The sequence below is a fragment of the Monodelphis domestica genome, chromosome 4 (genome assembly GCF_027887165.1).
Source record: "Monodelphis domestica isolate mMonDom1 chromosome 4, mMonDom1.pri, whole genome shotgun sequence".
NCBI lineage: Eukaryota > Metazoa > Chordata > Mammalia > Didelphimorphia > Didelphidae > Monodelphis > Monodelphis domestica.
In genome coordinates this window covers 166363451-166382882 of record NC_077230.1, presented here as the reverse complement: position 1 = coordinate 166382882, position 19432 = coordinate 166363451, and the positions used below count along the sequence as shown (strand labels likewise).

Genomic DNA, 19432 nt, shown 5'->3' with positions numbered 1-19432 from the left:
TATCTTTGTTTTTTAGTTTTTAAACATGCCTTTCTCTTTCTCTTGTTTCATACTGGGATCATTCAGCCACTCAACTGTGAGGCAGCATGGCATAAGAGATAGAAAGCTGACCTTGGAGTCAGGAAAGATTTAAGTCGAAGTCCTGTAGTTCTAATACCTACTAGCTGCATGACCCTAAGCCATTAGTATCTCCAGACAATTCTGATTTTAAGTGGCAGGGCAGGTGCCTATTTGTAATTGGTAAGTGGACTTCCTTGCTGAGACTTTCCTACAAAATTGAAATAGCAAGTCTAGATTTTTTTTTTAGACAGACTTAAAGACAAGGTTGTAGGTCTTTCTACTACATGACTTTTTAGAAGCTGCTTGGTTAATGAGCAGATATTATCCTTCCTAACCCTACAGCTTACTCTTCTTACTGGAACATATAGCTACTTACAAGACTGATTTAGTAACTTTAAGGAGTGGTTTGAATTTACTGAAGCATTCAAATAGTGCTAGTATCAGGATGAGAGGAAAAGCACTGTTATCCATAACGACTGACTGAACATGTCTTATGGCTCTGAGTGGAGATAAGAGACATTATTAGTTCTCTGTGCAATGCATTTTGTGGGTCTTTGTGGATTGTAATTGTAATTGTGCAGGATTCAGCTCACTAATTATTGTTCCAATGTGTAATTGGCAGTTAAAAATAGTTAGTAAATGTGTGAGACTCACTATTAAAATAATTTACAGGTTAATTTAATAACAATGTTTTATATGGAAATAACCCCACATTTTCTTTAGATACATTCTCTCATTTTTTAGTCTAGTCTGTGTCCTTTTAATGAGCCTTTTTGGGGTATCGTAAGAAAAATTTTCTACATTTAGCTGCACTGTGTAAGTAGAGCTTTGTGTGATGGCTAAAATATTAAGCCTCTTTTGGGGCTTAATTTAACCCTTTTCCAGAGATCTGTGTATAAGGCTTTTGAGCTAAATACCTAGGTTTAGAAATGTTGATTGGAATTTTTTTTGTAAAGTGCCAATTCTCTGAGTGTGTTTTTAACAATGAAAACTTTTCTCACATCCTAAACTTGCATACAGCTGTGATAGGCAAATAAATGCAGTTTCTCTTCTAAATCTATTCCTTGGATTTTGTCTTGAAGGTTATAGCAAAGTCAGAATTTATAAGTAGGAATGGTTTTATGAATACGATGGACTGCATTTGTAAATCAATATAAGCAACCATACACAGTTACTTTTTTGTTATATTTGATAATTAGTATTGGAATTTCAAAACATCTTATTGACTTGTCTTTTTTCTTAGTAGAACTGATAAAAATGTTTTCAACAAGTTCTACATATCTTATTTTTTAGCTTCAGATAACTTCAGTTTTTCTTATTTTTAGAATGGAGTTATTTATAGCTTTTAACTTTGGAGTTTAATAAATTGCTTCATTAAATTTTTGCATTCTCTAAAACATCAGGATGTTGATACTAATGATTAGTTTCATGTTTAAACCTGAGATTAGCTAGACTTTCTTTTGTTTTCTGGTAAATTTGATTTGAGAGAACAATGAGGTAAGGCCATTTGTTTTCCTAAAACAAAAAAACTAATTCTTCTGAATAAATTTTTACCCTACCTGAAATGTGAACCAAAGAAAACATTAAAATTAAAGCTATACACTCATTTGGTGCTGGACAGGAAGTAGCAAAAATTATATAGTCTGTAGTTAACCAAAAATTATTTCCAACTTAGTTCCATATTCTGATTGGTTTGTTGAAGACACTCTTTAAAATTCTATACTTCTAAGTGAAAGGAAATGCTTTTATGACACTAAGTAAACATGAGTATAAGAATAGTCAGAAAGGCAAGCATATTCATAAATAACTTCATCTTCTTAATAAATCTGTCATTGTCTTAAAATCTACATATGATTTGTCTGGATATTAATTTCATATTTGATGTTGCACGATTTACCGGTAAACTTCTAGAGTTCAGGTTCACTCTGCATTCTTTCTCTCCAGAATATTAATACTAAGCATTAGTTTTGGCATGGCCATCTGTGAGAGCATAACTAAGTGCTTCTCTGTGGTGACTTACAGCAAATATATTGCCATAAGATAATGTAAATGACCCTCAGTGTCCTACTCTCTCTGAGGCTATAGAATGATGTAAAACTACTTTCCCTTGATTGCCCATTGCAATAAGCTGGTGATACTAAAATGTAAAATCAAGTTTGCTCAATAAATCAAAGCTTTCTAGATGCCTTTAAAAGGGGGATGAAGGGAGGGAAGGGGAGTTATGAGTTTCTCATATGGAGCATGAAATAGCATAAAGTGCATGTTTGCCATTTTTAATTGAGATAGCTTTTGATGTTCATTCTGATATGAATTATTTAGTTCAGAGTAATACATGAAATAAATGGGCAGAGTGCTGTCTTATTATCAGCCAGTGTAACAGCCACTTCTCTCTCTCTCTCTCTCTCTCTCTCTCTCTCTCTCTCTCTCTCTCTCTCTCTGTCTCTCTCTCTCTCTCTCTCTGTCATACATTTTTTGAATTAGCAAGGAAGCTTCCAAGTTTAGAAAGAAAAGGTTATTTGTTCTTAAATCTGTGTTAAAACTGCCAATTTTATGCATCCTGACAAAGTGCTTATTTTAAAATTGTCAACATTAGTGATGTTGATATGTGTTTTCTCTTGAAACACTTGCCTTATGATTCATTGTAGTTAATATTTGAAAAAATAAAGCAGTTTCCAATTACTAAAGATTTTTACTTCTAAGCTGCATAATTTATTTTAATTAGCCTACAGATTGTAAGGCAACTAAGCTATTAAAGTGCTAGACGACTTAGCAGATGTCATAGCTGGTGGTAGGTCATCTCAAATAGACTGCTATTCTGATAGCAGGGATGGAAAAGCCTTTTGTTAACATTGCAGAAAATGAAATTATATTGATTCCCCTTCACTGTCCTCTCTGTTCATCACCTCTCCATATACCTCCCATCATCATACAAAACAGGGGAAAATATAAGTAGCATTTTGTTCTCTGACATAGTTAGGCATACAAGATTAGTTAAAAGAGGTACTTACTTCATCTTAAATCCTTTCTGCCCTTGACAACCTCTCTGTTCATTCCCTGGCTCTTTTCATTACTCAATTTAAATTTAAAGAATCTTATTTCCAGTCCTTGATTAAAGCAAGCACATAGAAATAAAATTTGGCTACTCTATCTAAAAGTCCTGAGTGTTAGAAACCCTCTGATTAATGTTCATAAAACATTGCCTTAATCAAGCAATTCTTTCACTTAAATAACTTCCAGTGGCACCCAGCATAAAGGTCTAATTTCTTCACTTGACATTCAATTTCCTTCACAATTGAGCCTCATCCTACCTTTCTAGCTCTGTCTCTTAGTGGACCTCCCTATATGGATTTTATACTCAAGTAAAACTGCTTCTTACAACTCCTGGTGCTTTTGAATCCCCATGCCTTTGTCATATACTAGTCTTCCTTTTGTTGTCATTTTGGTCATCTCTGATTCTGTATTGATTTTGTGTTTTCTTAGCAAAGATATTGGAGCTGTTTGCCATTCTCTTTTCCAGCTTATTTTACATATGAGGAAACTGAGGCAAACAGGGTTAAATGACTTGCACAGGGTCATACAGTTAGGAAGTATCTGAGACTGGATTTGAACTCGGGGAAATGCCTGACTCCAGGCCTGATCTATCCACTGTGCCACCTACCTGCCTTTTATTCTATAATAATAACCAACATTTATTTGGGCTTTAAAGTGTTGATATGTATCATATCATTTGAACTTCACAGAAATTCTGTAAGCTGGATACTATAATATAATAGCAAGTAACTGCATTTTATTACTTTGTTTCTGATTCAACCCAGTATTAGATATGTAGTTCATATTAAAATGTAACTGTGACAAACTTAAGATTTACGAAGCATGTTATCTACTCTATCTTATTTGATCCCCACTACATCCCTGAAGTAGATGTCATCATACCTTTTTTACAAATAAGTAAACTGAAACACAGAGACTTGTCCAGGATTACACAGATTGTAATTGTCAGAGGTGAAAGTTCAAGTGCTGATCTCTCCTGACTTCAATTCCAACATTTTTCCCACTGTATCATACTATCATTGATGGATGTATTGATTTGATATTCCTTCCTCAATAATACCCATCTTTTAAAAACGATTCTTTTATCCTCAACTCCATGTATTTTTCTCATTTAATATCTTTTGGCTTAGTTACCTTTATTCAAAGTGATGTAACTTTTTAACCCATCCCATTCCTCACATATATCAAAAATATTTAGTATAGGGACAGGAACACTGCTGAAATAAAGCAGTAAATTATATAGATTAGGAATTTGAGACAGACAGCGGTTAGATGATTGCCCCAATTCCCTCATCTGTAAAATGGGGATAATAATAGCACCTATCTCCCAGTAGGAGGGAAGGTGAAATGAGGTATTTGTAGAATGTTTTGCAAAGCTCAAAGTGCTTCAGTTTGCTAGCTATTATATACATATATCTTTAAATGCATATATGTGTATGTGCCATTCAGTTCAAAAGTTATTTATGGTATTAAACTAGTAAGCACCTATTTTATGCATAATGATGTGCCTAGGCATTAGGAGTACAGTCCAGGCCCCACTTTACTTCCTTGGTAGAGAAGATAAGGCAAATAATAAGACCAAAAGACAAATGACTGATACAAATTAGGGTCCTCACCATAGTGCAAAGAAAAAAGTCCACACAGAGTATTATGAGGATTTAGGGAATAAAAGATAATTTACTGGAGGGAGTATTCAGTGGAAGTTTCTTAGAGGAAGTTCAGAACTGAAAGGAAAACAAAGAATGTTAAAAACTATAGCTTACAATACCATAAACCTAAAAGGATGTAGCAAACTTTGCTAAATACATGCTATGTATATAGTGATAAGGGGCATATATGAATAATTACATGAATAATGAATTTACATAAATATGCCACAAATCTCCCTCTTGTATTTTTGTTATTGCTATATATTTCCTTCACCAAACCTTATGTCACAATTAGTGAAATTAGTTCATGATATTCATGAACTTTCCCTAGCTTTCCATATCCTCTTGTGGAACTATTAAAAAAAGATTTTAGAAAGTTTTGCTTTTGTGCTAGGTCACTATCCCACAGGGAGGGGAAAAAAGAAAATAGCTACACACAAGTAAACTACAACTTAATTTAGTTTTTCTGATTGGGGCAATGATATAAATCTTAGTAAACACAACAAATACTAAAAAAACCATATGTTAATCTTCCAGGAGACCCTTGATAGTTGTTTGTTGAATTGTGTAAGAGAGAGACATTTATACAAATGTAGAATACCCACAAAAGAGAGAGAGAAGCTTTCCATTAAAATTATTAAGGAAAATGTTTGTTCATTTGGGCAGGAGACTTCAGAGAAAGTTGTTGCCTGTAGTTTTCTTTTGAACTTTAGATCAATCACAGCCCACAACTATAATAAATCTTTATTCTCATTTTCAGAAACTCATTTTGGATAAGCTACTAGCCAGATAGAAATGTAGATTTGCAATTTGGACTACTGGGACTGTGAACTGAGATGTTACCATAGCTGAATAAAAGTTGGTGGATGCCCCAGATTTTATTTTGTCTCATTCTACTTCTTTGTTCTTGGACATTATATGATTATTATCTTATATGTGTGCCTCTATTGATAGTTTACTTCTTAAAATACAAATTCCTGAATACTATCAGACATCACTTTTTTAAAAAGTAGATAGTGCCGATTTCAGTGTATTCAGCCTTGGTTACAAATAATATTGGTGAGAAGAATAGAAACCTGGTGTCTTTGTAGATGCTAAGGTATTTGTCCCTTTTAAATACTAAAATCTAAACAAGTTAATGGAAAAATATATATCTATATACTTGCTTCTTTTTCATTAAATAAATTTAAAAAAACTTATTTCTTCCCTACAAAATGTAGTAGGTACCTCATGGGTATATGTAATGTTCAGTAAGACAATTGGGGCCATATTTTAAATATTGTGAAACACAACTTCTCTGTCTCTTTCATATTTGTGTATTTAATAGATTGAACAACTAATTTATAACCTAGCTGCTGCTTTTCTCCCTTCCTCAAAAGCCCCTCTTTGTAACAAAGAAAAATAGTGAAGCAAAACTATCTACTTAGTGACTCTGTGACCAAGAATGTAATTTTCTATACCTGTAGTCACAAAACATTCTCTCTACTTAAAAGATGGAGATGTGTTTCATAAGATTGTAAGTCTAGAACAGTGAGGGACTTTAAAGACCACCTAGGCCAATCCCATCATTTTACAGATAAGAATATGAGGTCCAGAGTGTTCATGACTTCTCTGAGGTCATCTAGTTATTAAGTATCAGAGGGAGAATTTGAAGCCAGGTCTTTTGACTCTGTAATTGGCATTTTCCCCACTAAACTACACTATTAGAAGTAGACTAGGAAATCATCTCACTATTTCATATTTATGACAAATTTTAGGTTTGTGTTTTTGTACTATATAATCTTTCAAGTAGGTTTAACCCAATTCTCCCTATATCCTCCTTTCCCAGCTTATTAAGAAAAAAATATATACTCTGGGGGAATCTGAGTATTTATGAAAGGGGAGAGAGGGTTATAGTATGGTATTATTAAGTAGACAGGACAGATTTTATCAGCCTCATTTTAAAGATATAAAAATTTAGGCTCAAATCTGTTAGGTGATTTGCCCAAGTCACACAGCCAGTTAATAGACAACAGGACTATATAACTTGGGTCTCCTGACTTTTCTTCCATATCATTCTACCTCCCAAGAATTATAAAAGAAAGATAACAAGATGAAATGTATTTTTCTTTTCCTTTGTTTGCCTCAAAACACCAATAAGTAGGATATCAGAGTCAGGAATGTCTTTATAGTTACTAATCTGAAGTAGAAGGGATCACAGAGAACATCTAGTCCAATCTTGTTCTCTTCTAAGTGAAGAAACTAAGATCCAAATAGTTGAAGTATAGCTCAACCACACAAGAAGCAGGATTTAAACCCATATCATCTGACTCAAGATAGTATTATTTATTCTGTATCACACTGCTTTTAAAAAACATATAAGATTTTTCCCAAAGCATCCAAGGAAAAAAGGAAAAGAACCTATATATTCTAAAATATTTAGAGTAGCTTTCTTTGTGGTGGCAAAGAAGTGGAAATTGAAGAGATGCCCTTCAATTGGGTAATGACTAAACAAGTTGTAGTAGATGATTGTTATGGAATACTACTATGCTGTAAAAATTGATGAGCAGGTTGATTTTGGAAAACCATGGAAAGACCTAAAAGAAATTATAAAGAGTGAACCTTACATTCATATAGCAACAGCAATATTGTTTGAAAAAAACACATACATGTCTGTCTCTAAAGAAAAAGCTGATAAATAGAAATGACATAATTTTACATATACATATCTTTTTGTCAATTGATGCCTTCTCTACTGGGAGGAGGGTCCAGAAAAGAGGGAGTTAATTGAGTAACTTAATATTTTAAATGTTGCAAACAAAAAGCATATAGGAAATTGAAAATAAGAAGTGCCTAGAAGTGCGCTCCTAAATTAATGGCAACTTTAATGCTCTTTTTAGGATAAAGATGGTTACTATATAACCAAAGTATTTATTATATCAGTTAGACTTAGCTCAGTGTCATTTATATAGAACTAGAAGGGACCAAAGAAGTTATCTAATCCAACCCATTCATCTAAGGCCCATATAGGTAGTTGTTTGCTGGAGGTCTTATAGACTACTGTAGCAAAATCTGGTTTTGAACACAGGTCCTCTGACTCCAAATTCTACACTCTCTCCTAATCCTGCAAATGAGAATAGGGCAGTTAGGGAAGAATTGGAAGAAAGTAGGACTTAAGGTCAACCTTAAAAACAAATAGCATACATAGATAGGAGAAGGAGAAAGGAGATTATGTTACTAAATGTGATCTATTTATGTGACATTAGAAAGTCTAGAGAATAAGATGTCTTTTGGGAAACATGGGGCAATTAGATTGGATTGTTAGGATAAGATTAGGTTGTGGAAGGCCTCCTAAGTCAGAAAGTTTTACTTTGTTACAGGAAAATTTGATCCATTCAAGTGCTATTTGTTTGGTTTTTTAAACATTATTGTTATTTAGTTATTTTCCAGTTCAGTCTGAGTCTTTGTGACCCCATTTGGGATTTTCTTAGAAAAGATAACTGGCACGGTTTGCCATTTTCTTCTCCAGCTCATTTTATAGATGAGAAATCTGAGGCAAACAGGATTGATTTGCCCAGGATCACACAACTAGGAAGTATCTGAGTCCAGATTTGAACAATTGAATGAGGGAAGGAACATAAAAGGAAGCAAAAAAAAAAAGCAAAGGGATAGAGGAAGGGGCAAAAGTATAGCCAGGTAGAAAATGAAGAGATAGCTGATATGGGTTCCCTCCTTAAATAGAGATTCTGGGAAGAGAGGTCTCCGCCCTCCATTCTGAGAAGAGATGGGGCCCCAGGATCCCAGAACTTACTGATGAAGTGTGCGAACCAAGATATACTACACTACCATGGAAGAAAAGCTATGAAGTACTCTCACAAAGTAGGGGGATAATCAACAAGACTCAGAAACAAGGAAAGATCAATGGGCCAGTTGATTTAATTGGGGACTGAATGCAAGTTTGTAGAGGACAGTGACTTTTCTTTTTGTCTTGTAGGTATAAAACATCTCCTTGAGTCACAGATATTATAGATACTGTTACTATCATTCTCAAAGGGAACTTGGAGTTTTACTTGTTTTCTGAATGGACTATTAACTGTGATGGCTGATGAGAGGTCAGAGAAAAAAATACCATAAGAACTTATTTCCTAAGAGAAGAGTTTAATCCTTATATTCAAAGAAACCTGGAGAAATTTTCGAGAAATGACTTTAATTGGTACCTTGAGAGAATTGAATGGTAGAATTGTGTTTCCAGAATTGAGATGTCTGCTGTTGCAGGAATAGTTAGTTTTGACTCAGAATGCAAGCTTTCATATAACTGATACATCATAAATACTTCTTTATGTCTTTGTTTTATTGTTTTAAACTGCTAAATAAAATGTAAATAGTGAATTTGATGTTTTATGCCTGTAGGGTATGGGGGGGGTGTATGGGAGGCCTGTGTGTATACATGCACACAACCCTATAAAATGGCACATAATGGAGCACATTAAAAAAAGAGTTTTTAGAAAAGAAAAATATGGAACATAGGTAGATTACTTACAGCTATTTCTCTCTTATTCTTTTGTTTGGAGGCAAAACATTCTCCATATGAATTAAAAAGAATCATTTCTCCATCCTGTATCCACAATCCTGTTACAGAATGGAACCATAGCTTATATACATGCGAAACCAGATAGTATTACCTTTATAGTTTTTACTCTGTGAATTTAAAAAACTAAGTTTTTCCTCTGTGAGTAAAAAAAGTAAATAGTAAAGATATTTTTGAAAACAGACAACATTTTCCCCTTCATTTTTAAACACAGAGTAAATACCACTCTTCATTCACATTTATTATTTCTTACTCTCAGCATCTGAATCAAGTCAAACTGGTTTAACTAGCATTCCATTATATAAATCGGATAAGAATTCACACAAAGGATCCGATTATAAGAGGACTAAGTTTTAGTTAAATTCATTTTGAGTTTGTGTAATACTTGTGTTATAATCAATGAGTATCATTCTGTGTATTTTTGCATTTGAACTGGCTATTACAAACTGTTTCCAAGAAGTCTTCAATAGAAGCCAAATGATCACTTTTCAGTTGTCATAGATGGGAATTAAAGCAGATGGCTTATGAGATCCTTTCCTAACAAGCATTTTCTGATGATGTGGACAGATATTCTGGAATAACCAAAATAATCTAAGACTGGGTTATTGAAATATTGGTGTTTGCCTGCTTTGGCTTAGTCATTCAAATCAGTGAACAGTGTATGTTCTGGCACATAATAGATCCTTAATTAATGCTTGTTGTCAGAGAATTATGCTCTTTCCCTATTTCCTACAGGAAGTTTATCTGGCTTAGGAGTGAAGCATGGACCAAACCAGATGAGTGATATAGCCAGTACAGTTGTATTGGCTTCCAAGTAGTACATAAATATTTACAATCTGAATAATTGTTATGAAAACTTGACTTGAAATTTGGTGGTATTCGGTGATGAATGTTTAAAGTAACTTTTCATTTTATTTTTGATTATTTTAAATTATTTTTTGCATAGTGATGTATATGTCAATGTTTTTTTAATTCAAGAAATTTCCCCAGGGAATTTGTGGGTGGAGGGAGTACCATTACTTCTTGAATTGTCATCTAATTCTCATATTAATTTCATTTCTATGCCTAGACACTAATCATGATTATATGACAAAATAGAAATAAAATAGGGGAAGGGAGAGGAAAGAACCTGTTAAATCAAAGCAACCATTTCTTAGTGAAAATTTTATTTTTATTTTTCATTCATTCATGCATTCTCTTTAAAATTTATAAAAATAAAGTTATTGAATGCCCTTCATCAGTCAGAATGGTGAAGCACCTTGTAAAGATTAAAATTTAGGGGAGACTGGGGAGACCGAGGCAGGTAGAAATTAGTTTCTCTCTGAAAGGAGTATTATATTTTTTAGAGGCTTATTTAAGATTAAGGATTAAAGAAAATACAGGATAAGAAACATTTGTCCAGGCCATAGAGTGGCCTAGACACAACCTCACCTACATTATGAAAATAAGCCACGCCTGCCCCAAAACGGAAGTCCAACAGCCAAGAGACCCTCAAAAGCCTTTCAATCAGCTTAAATACCTTTTTGATCTCGCTCACCTCAGAATTCCCGTGAGATTACAAAGCATTTTGGGGAAGTGGAGCAAAGGCTTGTGGGGATTGTAGTCCTGTATTCGAGTCTATTTTTTACAACCTCCTTTTCCTCAGATCTCAAAATAAATCATAAGAACACAATTTTAAAGGGGTGATGTAAGATGTTTAGCTTGAACAAATTGGAAAGTAGAACTAAAGGGACTTTAGAAATCATATGATTCCCCTCTTCTCACTCTTATCCCTACTGCTAATGAGGTCCAGAGAAACAAATAATCATGACACATTTATAGAATCTTTGGTGGCTGTCTTATTTGATCCTCATAACCCCTTTGAGGTAGGTTATAATGTTCAATTATTATTTTCTTCATTTTACTTGGCCACAAAGGCCAAGTGAATCACCCTGCCTCTAAAGATTATTCAATTAGAGTTAGTTTTGAGTCCAAATCTCTTCTATATTCTAAATCTAATGCTTTTTTTCTACATCAGTCATTTACCTGGAATTGAGTCACACCAGTTTATCAAACTTGAAAAACCTTTAAAAAAATGTCAAATATATATCTTTGAATGTGTTTTTATTTAAGAACTTGACAAAGATACTAAAGTTTCTCCATATTTCCTTTGTGACAAGTTCCAATTTTAATGAATACTAATTCCTAATCTGTAGAATGAAGTTGAATTTACTGATGTCCACCCCTAAATTTTTCTAATCTTTGCTCTTTTAATGTCTGAACTTCATCAGTCTGTAAAGATCTCACAGAGATATTCTTTAGATTAGAATCTTTGTCCTTTAAAGTAATTGAATTAGACTTTATATGTTAAAATTTAATTCTTTAATTTCATCTTTTTAAAAACTAGTTTGTTTTTTAAATGGCACACTGAGGAATTTGAACACTTTCCATTGAATTGAGAAAGTGAATGATTTCCCTACTGGTCTATTTGCATTATTGATTACATTAAGAATTTGTAACACATTCTTCTACCCATTCTTCTTGTCCTATATGTGTGAAGGATCTTTTTCAAATGTTTTGCTGTGGGTTTGTATGAGAAAACCAGACTTTATGTAAGTGTCTAGGAGTATTTGAGTCTTGTCTGCATATGAGACATTAAAAAAAAATAGATGATTTAATCTCTATCTGTATTTCTTCCACACCTTTAACTATACATTGTCCTCATGAGCTGCTGGAGCAGGGAAATTAATATATTTTAGGGGTTACCTTTTCATAATGGATATACAGAGTGTTTTCGGTTCCCTAGACAATTGTAGAGCTCTGTCTTCAGATGTGGCTGTATAATTTGACAACATTATTAAAACAAAATATTTTAAAAGGTTTCTATTCTCTGTAAATGTCATGTTATTGTCTAAAGTTGACAGGTAAAGCATCACTTCTTTCAAAGCTAACCTTCAGAATAGAAACTGGAGATTCAAGTTTGACACCAACATATTTTAGTTTGTTTTAGCTCTGCTTTATTTTCTTTTGAAACTGTGTCACCCCATATGACCCAGGTTAGAAATATAGGCCCTGATCAGAACTAAAGCTTTGACCTTCTCCATGTCTGAACTGGTTTACTCCTCTTTAAGTAGCCTAATGGTCCCCTATTTCTGGAGTCTCATTATATTAATGCCAGACAAGACACTTGATGAGATTTAGCCCTATTACATCTCAGAACTCCCGAACTCAAACATATCTATCAGCCTCCGCCTCCTTCCCTAGCAACAAAGAGTATAAGGCACACTTCAATTTTGATTTTAAATACTCACATTCTACCCCTAAGAAAAACTCATTTTGCATCAAACTTTGTAAAATAAATATGTTTGTGTCCCAATGATAGGACTTGCTCAGTGAGATTTTTTTTAAAATAGCCCTTCTCTTCCATTTTATAACCAATACTGTGTATTGGTTCTAAGGGAGAAGAGCAGTAAGGGCTAGGCAGTGGAGGTTAAGTGATTTGCTCAGGGTCATATAGCTAGGAAGTATATGAGGTCAGATTTAAACCCAGGTCCTCCCATCTCTAGGCTTGGCTGTCCTTCCACTGAGCTACCTATCTGCCTCCAAGAGTTTTTAAAGAGTTCTATGAACATAACTTTGACTTTGTCTCTTTTTTGTTGTTGTTTCAGATATGGAAAAATCGTCTCCACAAAGGCAATTTTGGATAAAACAACCAATAAATGCAAAGGTATGATTCCACTGGTGTTTTTTTTTTTTTCAACCAGAGCCATAATTGAAACGATAGGATTTGAAATTGAGATTTAATTTAAAAACCACTTCTAGTGGGAGGAGACCCCATTCTTATTTATTTCCAAGTTTCTCTCTTGCACAATGGCAGCATATTGGTTACATTTGTCCCTAGTGGAGTTGGCTGGTTGCCCAACAGCAGTAAGCCCTTTGCCAGAACTTCAGATTTGACTCCAGTGAAGTTAACATGCCAAGCACTGGTTGGCATTTAGCCCCTGCTTTTAAAAGGAAAATAGAGTTAGAAAACAGCTTTTTTTTTTCTGTGCTTGAGAAGATTAAAGCTGCTTACTGAAGACCATTCTGCCATACTAAGAAACTGAAAAGATTACATATTGTGCAAATTGGCTCTATTAATTAGAACAGAGTAGTTTTAAGCTGTACTTAATTACATGTTTCAGTACTCCCAATTGTTCTTTGCTGTATGTCTGTTGAATATATTGGAAGTAAGGAGAGGAGAATCATTTTCAATGACCAAATTATAATAGGGAAGGGGGAGGTCATAAACTTCTTTGAAATACCCTGATGCATTAATTTAGTGCACTGACCTTCAGTATTCAGTATAATTAGGATGATCTCATCTAGTTTCTTGAGTGATTTAAGTGGAAGACTAAAAGAGGAGGGGCCTAGAAGCTTACACTCATGCTTTCTATTCCAGGCATTTGACAAAAGGGAGCATGATTTCTAGGAAAAGAGAAGAATGGAGTCAATTGACTTTTCAGTATAATAACCTCTGCCCCCATGAATGAGAATAAAGTTAACATGAATAGTCAGGAGAAGCAAGGTTCTCCTTTAGGCTACAGCATTTTAGATATGGGCTAAGTAACAGCTTAGAGTAGTCAAAAAACAGAGACATTTAAATCCCCTCCATGATTAGACCTCTTCTAAGAAGACTGCCATTTTCTGAATACTAAAATGGAGTTGAGTCATATTTCTCTCTTCCTCAAATTGCTTAAAATTAAAGAAGCACTTTGAAAAAAAAAATCTGCAAGTTAATATATAATGCACATATCTTATTAAGGAAGTTTTGGATGGAATGAGCCAACTTTTGGAATATTGGAATAACATACAAAGCTAATTACTAAAATTCATTTTGTTTTAGATACTTATTTAATAAAAAATAATAGATAACATTGCATAGTGGATAGAAAACTAATGTTGAAACTAGAAAGACCTTGGGGCAAGTCAGTTAGGCAGCCCTCAAAGTTTATAAGTTGCAGAAAAGGTGGTGGGTACCCCCTTTTATCAGTGCAGTCATGCTTTCAGGACCTACTTATATACCTAAAAAGTAATCATAGCAGCTTGGATTTCTAAAACAGTACATTATAGTAGCAAAAGCCTATTAAACATCATATTATCTCATTTGATCCACTGGTCACATCTCACAGAATCTCACAATTAGAAAGACCGTAGAGACCACAAGAATTATCTTCTCTCCATTACCAACCAAGATCCATTTGGTTGTTCATCTTGTCCTTCAAAATTTGAAGGGAGGAGGAATCTTCTGGATCCTGAGTTAGCCCATTCTTCTCATAGACAGCTTTCTATTTGAGAAAGTTTTTCTTTTCTCAAGCTTGTTTACCCCTATTCAATTTCTCCCTTTTCCTCCTAATTCTAGGAAGAATTCATCTTCTTTCACAAGACAGTGTTTTAAATATTTAAAGATAATTAAGTTATGTGTGGAAGCAAAGGTCAGATAATCTACCAGGCACCAACCAAATTACAGTCAGAAGTAAGCATCTACTAAAGACTCTCATGTTGTCTGTATTTATGAAAAAGATGAAGAGATATATACCAGATAATAGTACAGTCAGACTTGGAATTAGTTGAATGGCCAGACCCCCAAAGAGTCATCATTAATGGGTCAAAGTCCACTTGGTAGAGATTACTTGTGAATTTCCCCAGAGAGCTCTCCTTGACCTTGTTCTTTTCAGCATTTTTATCAATAATTTGGATGAAAGGTTATTAAATGTATAGATGACTCAAAATTTTAGAAAAACAAATACACCCACAATTAAGATACAAAAAGATCTCAACAGAGTAAAATAGTGGACTGAATCTATAAATTGTGACCATTTACTATCTCATTTGGAATGAGGGTTCTCTTTGTAAGTTTAAGAAGTTTAAAAATAGATACAATCAATTTATTCCTCCCATTTTACTTCCTTCATTTGTCTCACCAAATGAAAGATTATTTTAGATTATCCAGCATTTGCCCTAGGTACTACTTAGTAGTCCAAAAGAAATTTATTAAAAGACTTTCTTTACATCTGACTGTAAAGGGAAGAGAACAGCCATAGTCCTTCAAACTTGTTTCTTGGTTAGAGTGATCACATGGCAGCCCCTTTCTAGCTGACTTTTCCCTTTCCTAAACAAAAAATCTCATCACTTTTATGTTAGGATTATTCTTTCCTTTTGGGGGATTTCAGAATGGTGATGAGTGGGCAGCAAATGTTTTATCTGTTTTCTCCCCCTTCCAGATCTATTCTTTGGAAACTTTGAGCACAAGATTTGGTTGAAGGGCATGAGAATATGAGATTGGAATGTCAGTCCACAAGAATTTAGTATGCATTTTACGAGGTGCCAGGATCTGTGCTACGCACTGAGGATAGAAAGAAAGGACAAAACACCATTCCTGACCTCAAGAAGCTCAAGTTTTAATGGTGAAAAAGACATGTAAATAACTTGGGGTAAAGCACAAGATTAGATGGAACGTAATGTCAGAGAGAAGGTAGGTGCTGAAAGAACAGGAGTGAAGAGTAGAGTGGGAGGGAGAAAAGGAAAGATCATCTACTGAAGATGGGATTTGAGTTGAGTTCTAAAGGCAGCAAGGAAAGTTCAAAGGTGGAATTGAAGAATTAAAGCTTCTAGTCTTGGGAAACAGTCCATGCAAAGTCAGGAGATAAAATGTTTTGTGTGTATTAGAAACAGTTAGTAGACTAGTGTAGCTACAATATAAAGTATGTGGAAGTGAATTAAATGTTAGAAGACTGGAAAGATTGGAAGGAGCCTGTTTAAATCTTTAAATGCACAACAGAAAATTTTATATTTAATTCTAGAAATAATAAGGAACCACTGGAGTTTATTAAGTATGTATAGCAGGGAGAAGGAAAATGAAGGAAGGAAACATACATTTATCAAATGACTACTATGCCAAGCGCTTTGCAGATATTATCTCTTTTTATCATTATAATAATGCTGGGAGGTGGGAGCTATTATTATCATCTTCATTTTATAGTTTAGGAAACTGAGGCAAACAGCATTTAAGTGACTTACCCAGGTCATGCAACTGGTAAATTTAAGAGACCAAATTTGAATTCAGATCTTCCTAATTCCAGACCACAGTTTATCCACTATGCTACCTAGCTGCAACTCTCTAGGAGGAAGGGTTATGTAGTCAGAGCTCTGCTTTGAGAAAATCACTTTGGCAGCTGAGTGGAGGGTGGAATGAGGAAAAATGAGAGAATAACTAGAAAGCTATTTCAAGAATTCCAAATAGTGGTGATGGTAGGCACAAGAGTGGCTATGTGAGTGAATATATTCATAAAAAAGATCTTATGAGTGTAAAAAACGAGACTTGGTTAAAAAAAATTGATACATGAGGTAAGTGTGAGTGAGGAGACGATGAAACCAAGTTTGTGAGCATGAGTAATTGGGAGGGTGATGGTGCCCTTCAGAAAAAAATGAAGGTCAGAAGAGATGAAGGTTTGGGTATAAAGTTAATTAGTCCTAAGGCCTTACTAAAGGTCTTCAAAAGTTGTGTGGTTTTTCTTGTTTGGTGAGCTGTAGAAAAGATTCTTGTTTAGATTCAAATTGAATAAAATGTCCTCTAAAGTCCATTCTGACTCTGTGCCCTTAAGATGTTAAATTTCTTAAATATCTTCATTTAAATTTAAATTTATTTATTTGTTTGTTACATTAAAATACCCAAGTAACGCCTTTCCTTTCCCCATTAGAGAAAACATCATTTGACAAAAAAAGAGATGTGTATATATATAAGAATATGTCTTGCTATTTTCTACTCATCAGTTTTTTTTCTCTATAAGTGGATACATACATTCTTCAAAAAAATATTTCTGTTGCTGTATATATTTTCTTGGTTCTGCTCATCACATCCTCAATTTCTTCATCTCATTCTCATGTGGCATGGTCTGTCTTTAATATCCTCATTGCAATGTAATTTATGAGTGGCCTTCATATAATAAAACAAAATGCTTCAGGTGAAGTCTGCCTAAGCCAGAACAAAGCAGAACTGTCACCTTCCTTGACCTGGGTACTTATTTTTCATAACATTTTAGATTGCTTTTTTTTTACTGAAATGTCAAATTATTGGCTTAAGCCTTTTTTTCAAACAATGTTCTCTTTCTGCATTTGGGTAAGAAACTGAAGATTTTTTTTTACTTGTTAAGTTTTTTAAAACCACAAGTGTAGAACATATACATTCTACATTTGTGTTTTTATATAAACCCACCCAATTAGATTTAATATATCATTTTTGCCTATCAAATATCCAGATTCTGAGTATCACTCTCACACAGCATCTTTGAAATCCTTTCCAGTTTAATAATTTATGTAATTTTGCCAAATTTAAAAATTAAGTTAACTTTTAGTTGGCTATTTTTTTCTCTCAAAAAAAAATCAAAGCTTCATTTTTCTATTACTGGTATATGTCATATTGTCCCATCTTCCAAAAATCCATGTCAGTGAAACAGCAATCATATATATCAGGGTTATTGTTTTTGATTTTTTTTCTTCATTTTGGAATGAAGTTCATGTGGGTATTTGAAGCCTCAGGTTTTACTGTTGATGCTCATCTTAGATATCTCCTATAAAATAAATGCTGGTCTGTGCTGATACTTCTATTTCAATGTTCCTGTTTCTATTTGTGGTATTTGATTTGGCAGTTTTCTCTCCCTCCCTTTTTTGTTTAAAACTTTCTTGTTCAGTAAATTCCACCCTTGACCAAGAGCCTGATATTCCTTTTAAAGTCACAATCCAGACATCCAAATCCCATTCTCAGACACTATCTTCTTTATTAACCTTCTATTCACTTTTTAGATATACCTTCAACTGACAGCTGTGCTGAAAACATCACCTATACCTCTAAATCTTCAGTTTCTTACCCAAGTGCAGGTTCTTTCTGTTAGTATTATTCTCTATCCCCTGCCAATAAAATCACCAGAAATAGTTACGAGTGGTAAGATTTGACAATGCCTTAGTAAGACTTTCCCTGACATACAAGATGCATGTCCAGAGAAGACAGCATCTCCCTTTACCCCTTTCCTTCGTACCTACCTTCCTACCTACATTCCTTCCTCTCCTTTGTCTTTGTCTTTTTCCTCCTCCCTCTTCTCTCCTTTTCCCCTGTCCCTCTTCATTCTCTTTCTCTTTCTTCCACACCTCTATTTCTCTCCGTCCTCATTCTGTTATCCTTCATTTTTCATTTGATCTATCTTTACCCTGAAACCATTCATTAGACAGGTACTTGATCACCCTTTTAATGTAGATGACTCTCAAATCTCTATGTCCAGCCCTGTTCTCTTCCCAGGTCCAGTCCCGCATCCCTAACTGGCCGGTAAACATTTCAGTTTGGATGTTCTTGTAGGAATCTTAATATTCAGCATGTCCATATAACAGAAGTCACTACCTTTTCTCCCCAAATGTGCTTCTTTTTATCTCTTTTCTGTTTCCTTTAAGGGTACTACTATCCTTCAGTTCATGGAAGTTCATGGTCTCTTCATCTTTCTTCAAACTCATTCTACATAACCTGTCAGTTGCCAGATCTTGGTTTTTCTGTCTCCACTATATCTCTTTTAACTCACATAGCCTCTGTCTAATTCACACACTCATCAGCTTACAGCTGGATTATTTCAATAGCCTCTAACTTGGTCTCCCCTATTTCAAGACTTTCTCTACTCTAATATCTCATTCACACAGCTACCATAGTGATTTTCGTAAAGCTCAAGTCTGACCACGTTACTCTCTCCATGCCTTTCCTTATTGAACCCCAGTGGATGAATATTATCTCTATTATCAAAAGCTTTTCATAACCTGGCTCCCATCCCATGTTTTCTGCCTTTTTATGCAATACTCCCTACCATTCACTTTTTGATCCAGCCATACTAGGCCCCTGGTCTTTCCTCACATAAAAATTCTATCTTCCAACTCTGCCTTTTTATGATTTTTACTCCATTCCTCAAATAGTCTCCTTTTTCATCTCTTTCTTGGAATCTCTGTTTTCTTCCAGTATGTAGTTCAAATAGTACCATCTATGCTTGTTGCCTTTTCTTGATTTCCTCCAACCCCTCCTCCCCTCCCAGTTTTACCATATATCTACTTTACC

The 19432-nt window shown here is 34.3% G+C and overlaps 1 protein-coding gene across 10 annotated transcripts in view; it reads left to right on the top strand.

The window, feature by feature from the left end:
* Nucleotides 1–19432, top strand: part of RBMS1 (RNA binding motif single stranded interacting protein 1) — a 284075-nt gene that overhangs the window by 184476 nt on the left and 80167 nt on the right. For all 10 annotated transcript variants that reach the window (XM_007494251.3, XM_016433662.2, XM_056793945.1 and 7 more), the window contains one exon: nt 12975–13033. In XM_007494251.3, coding sequence (XP_007494313.1) covers nt 12975–13033 — 59 coding nt within the window. The remainder of the gene's footprint in view (nt 1–12974; nt 13034–19432) is intronic.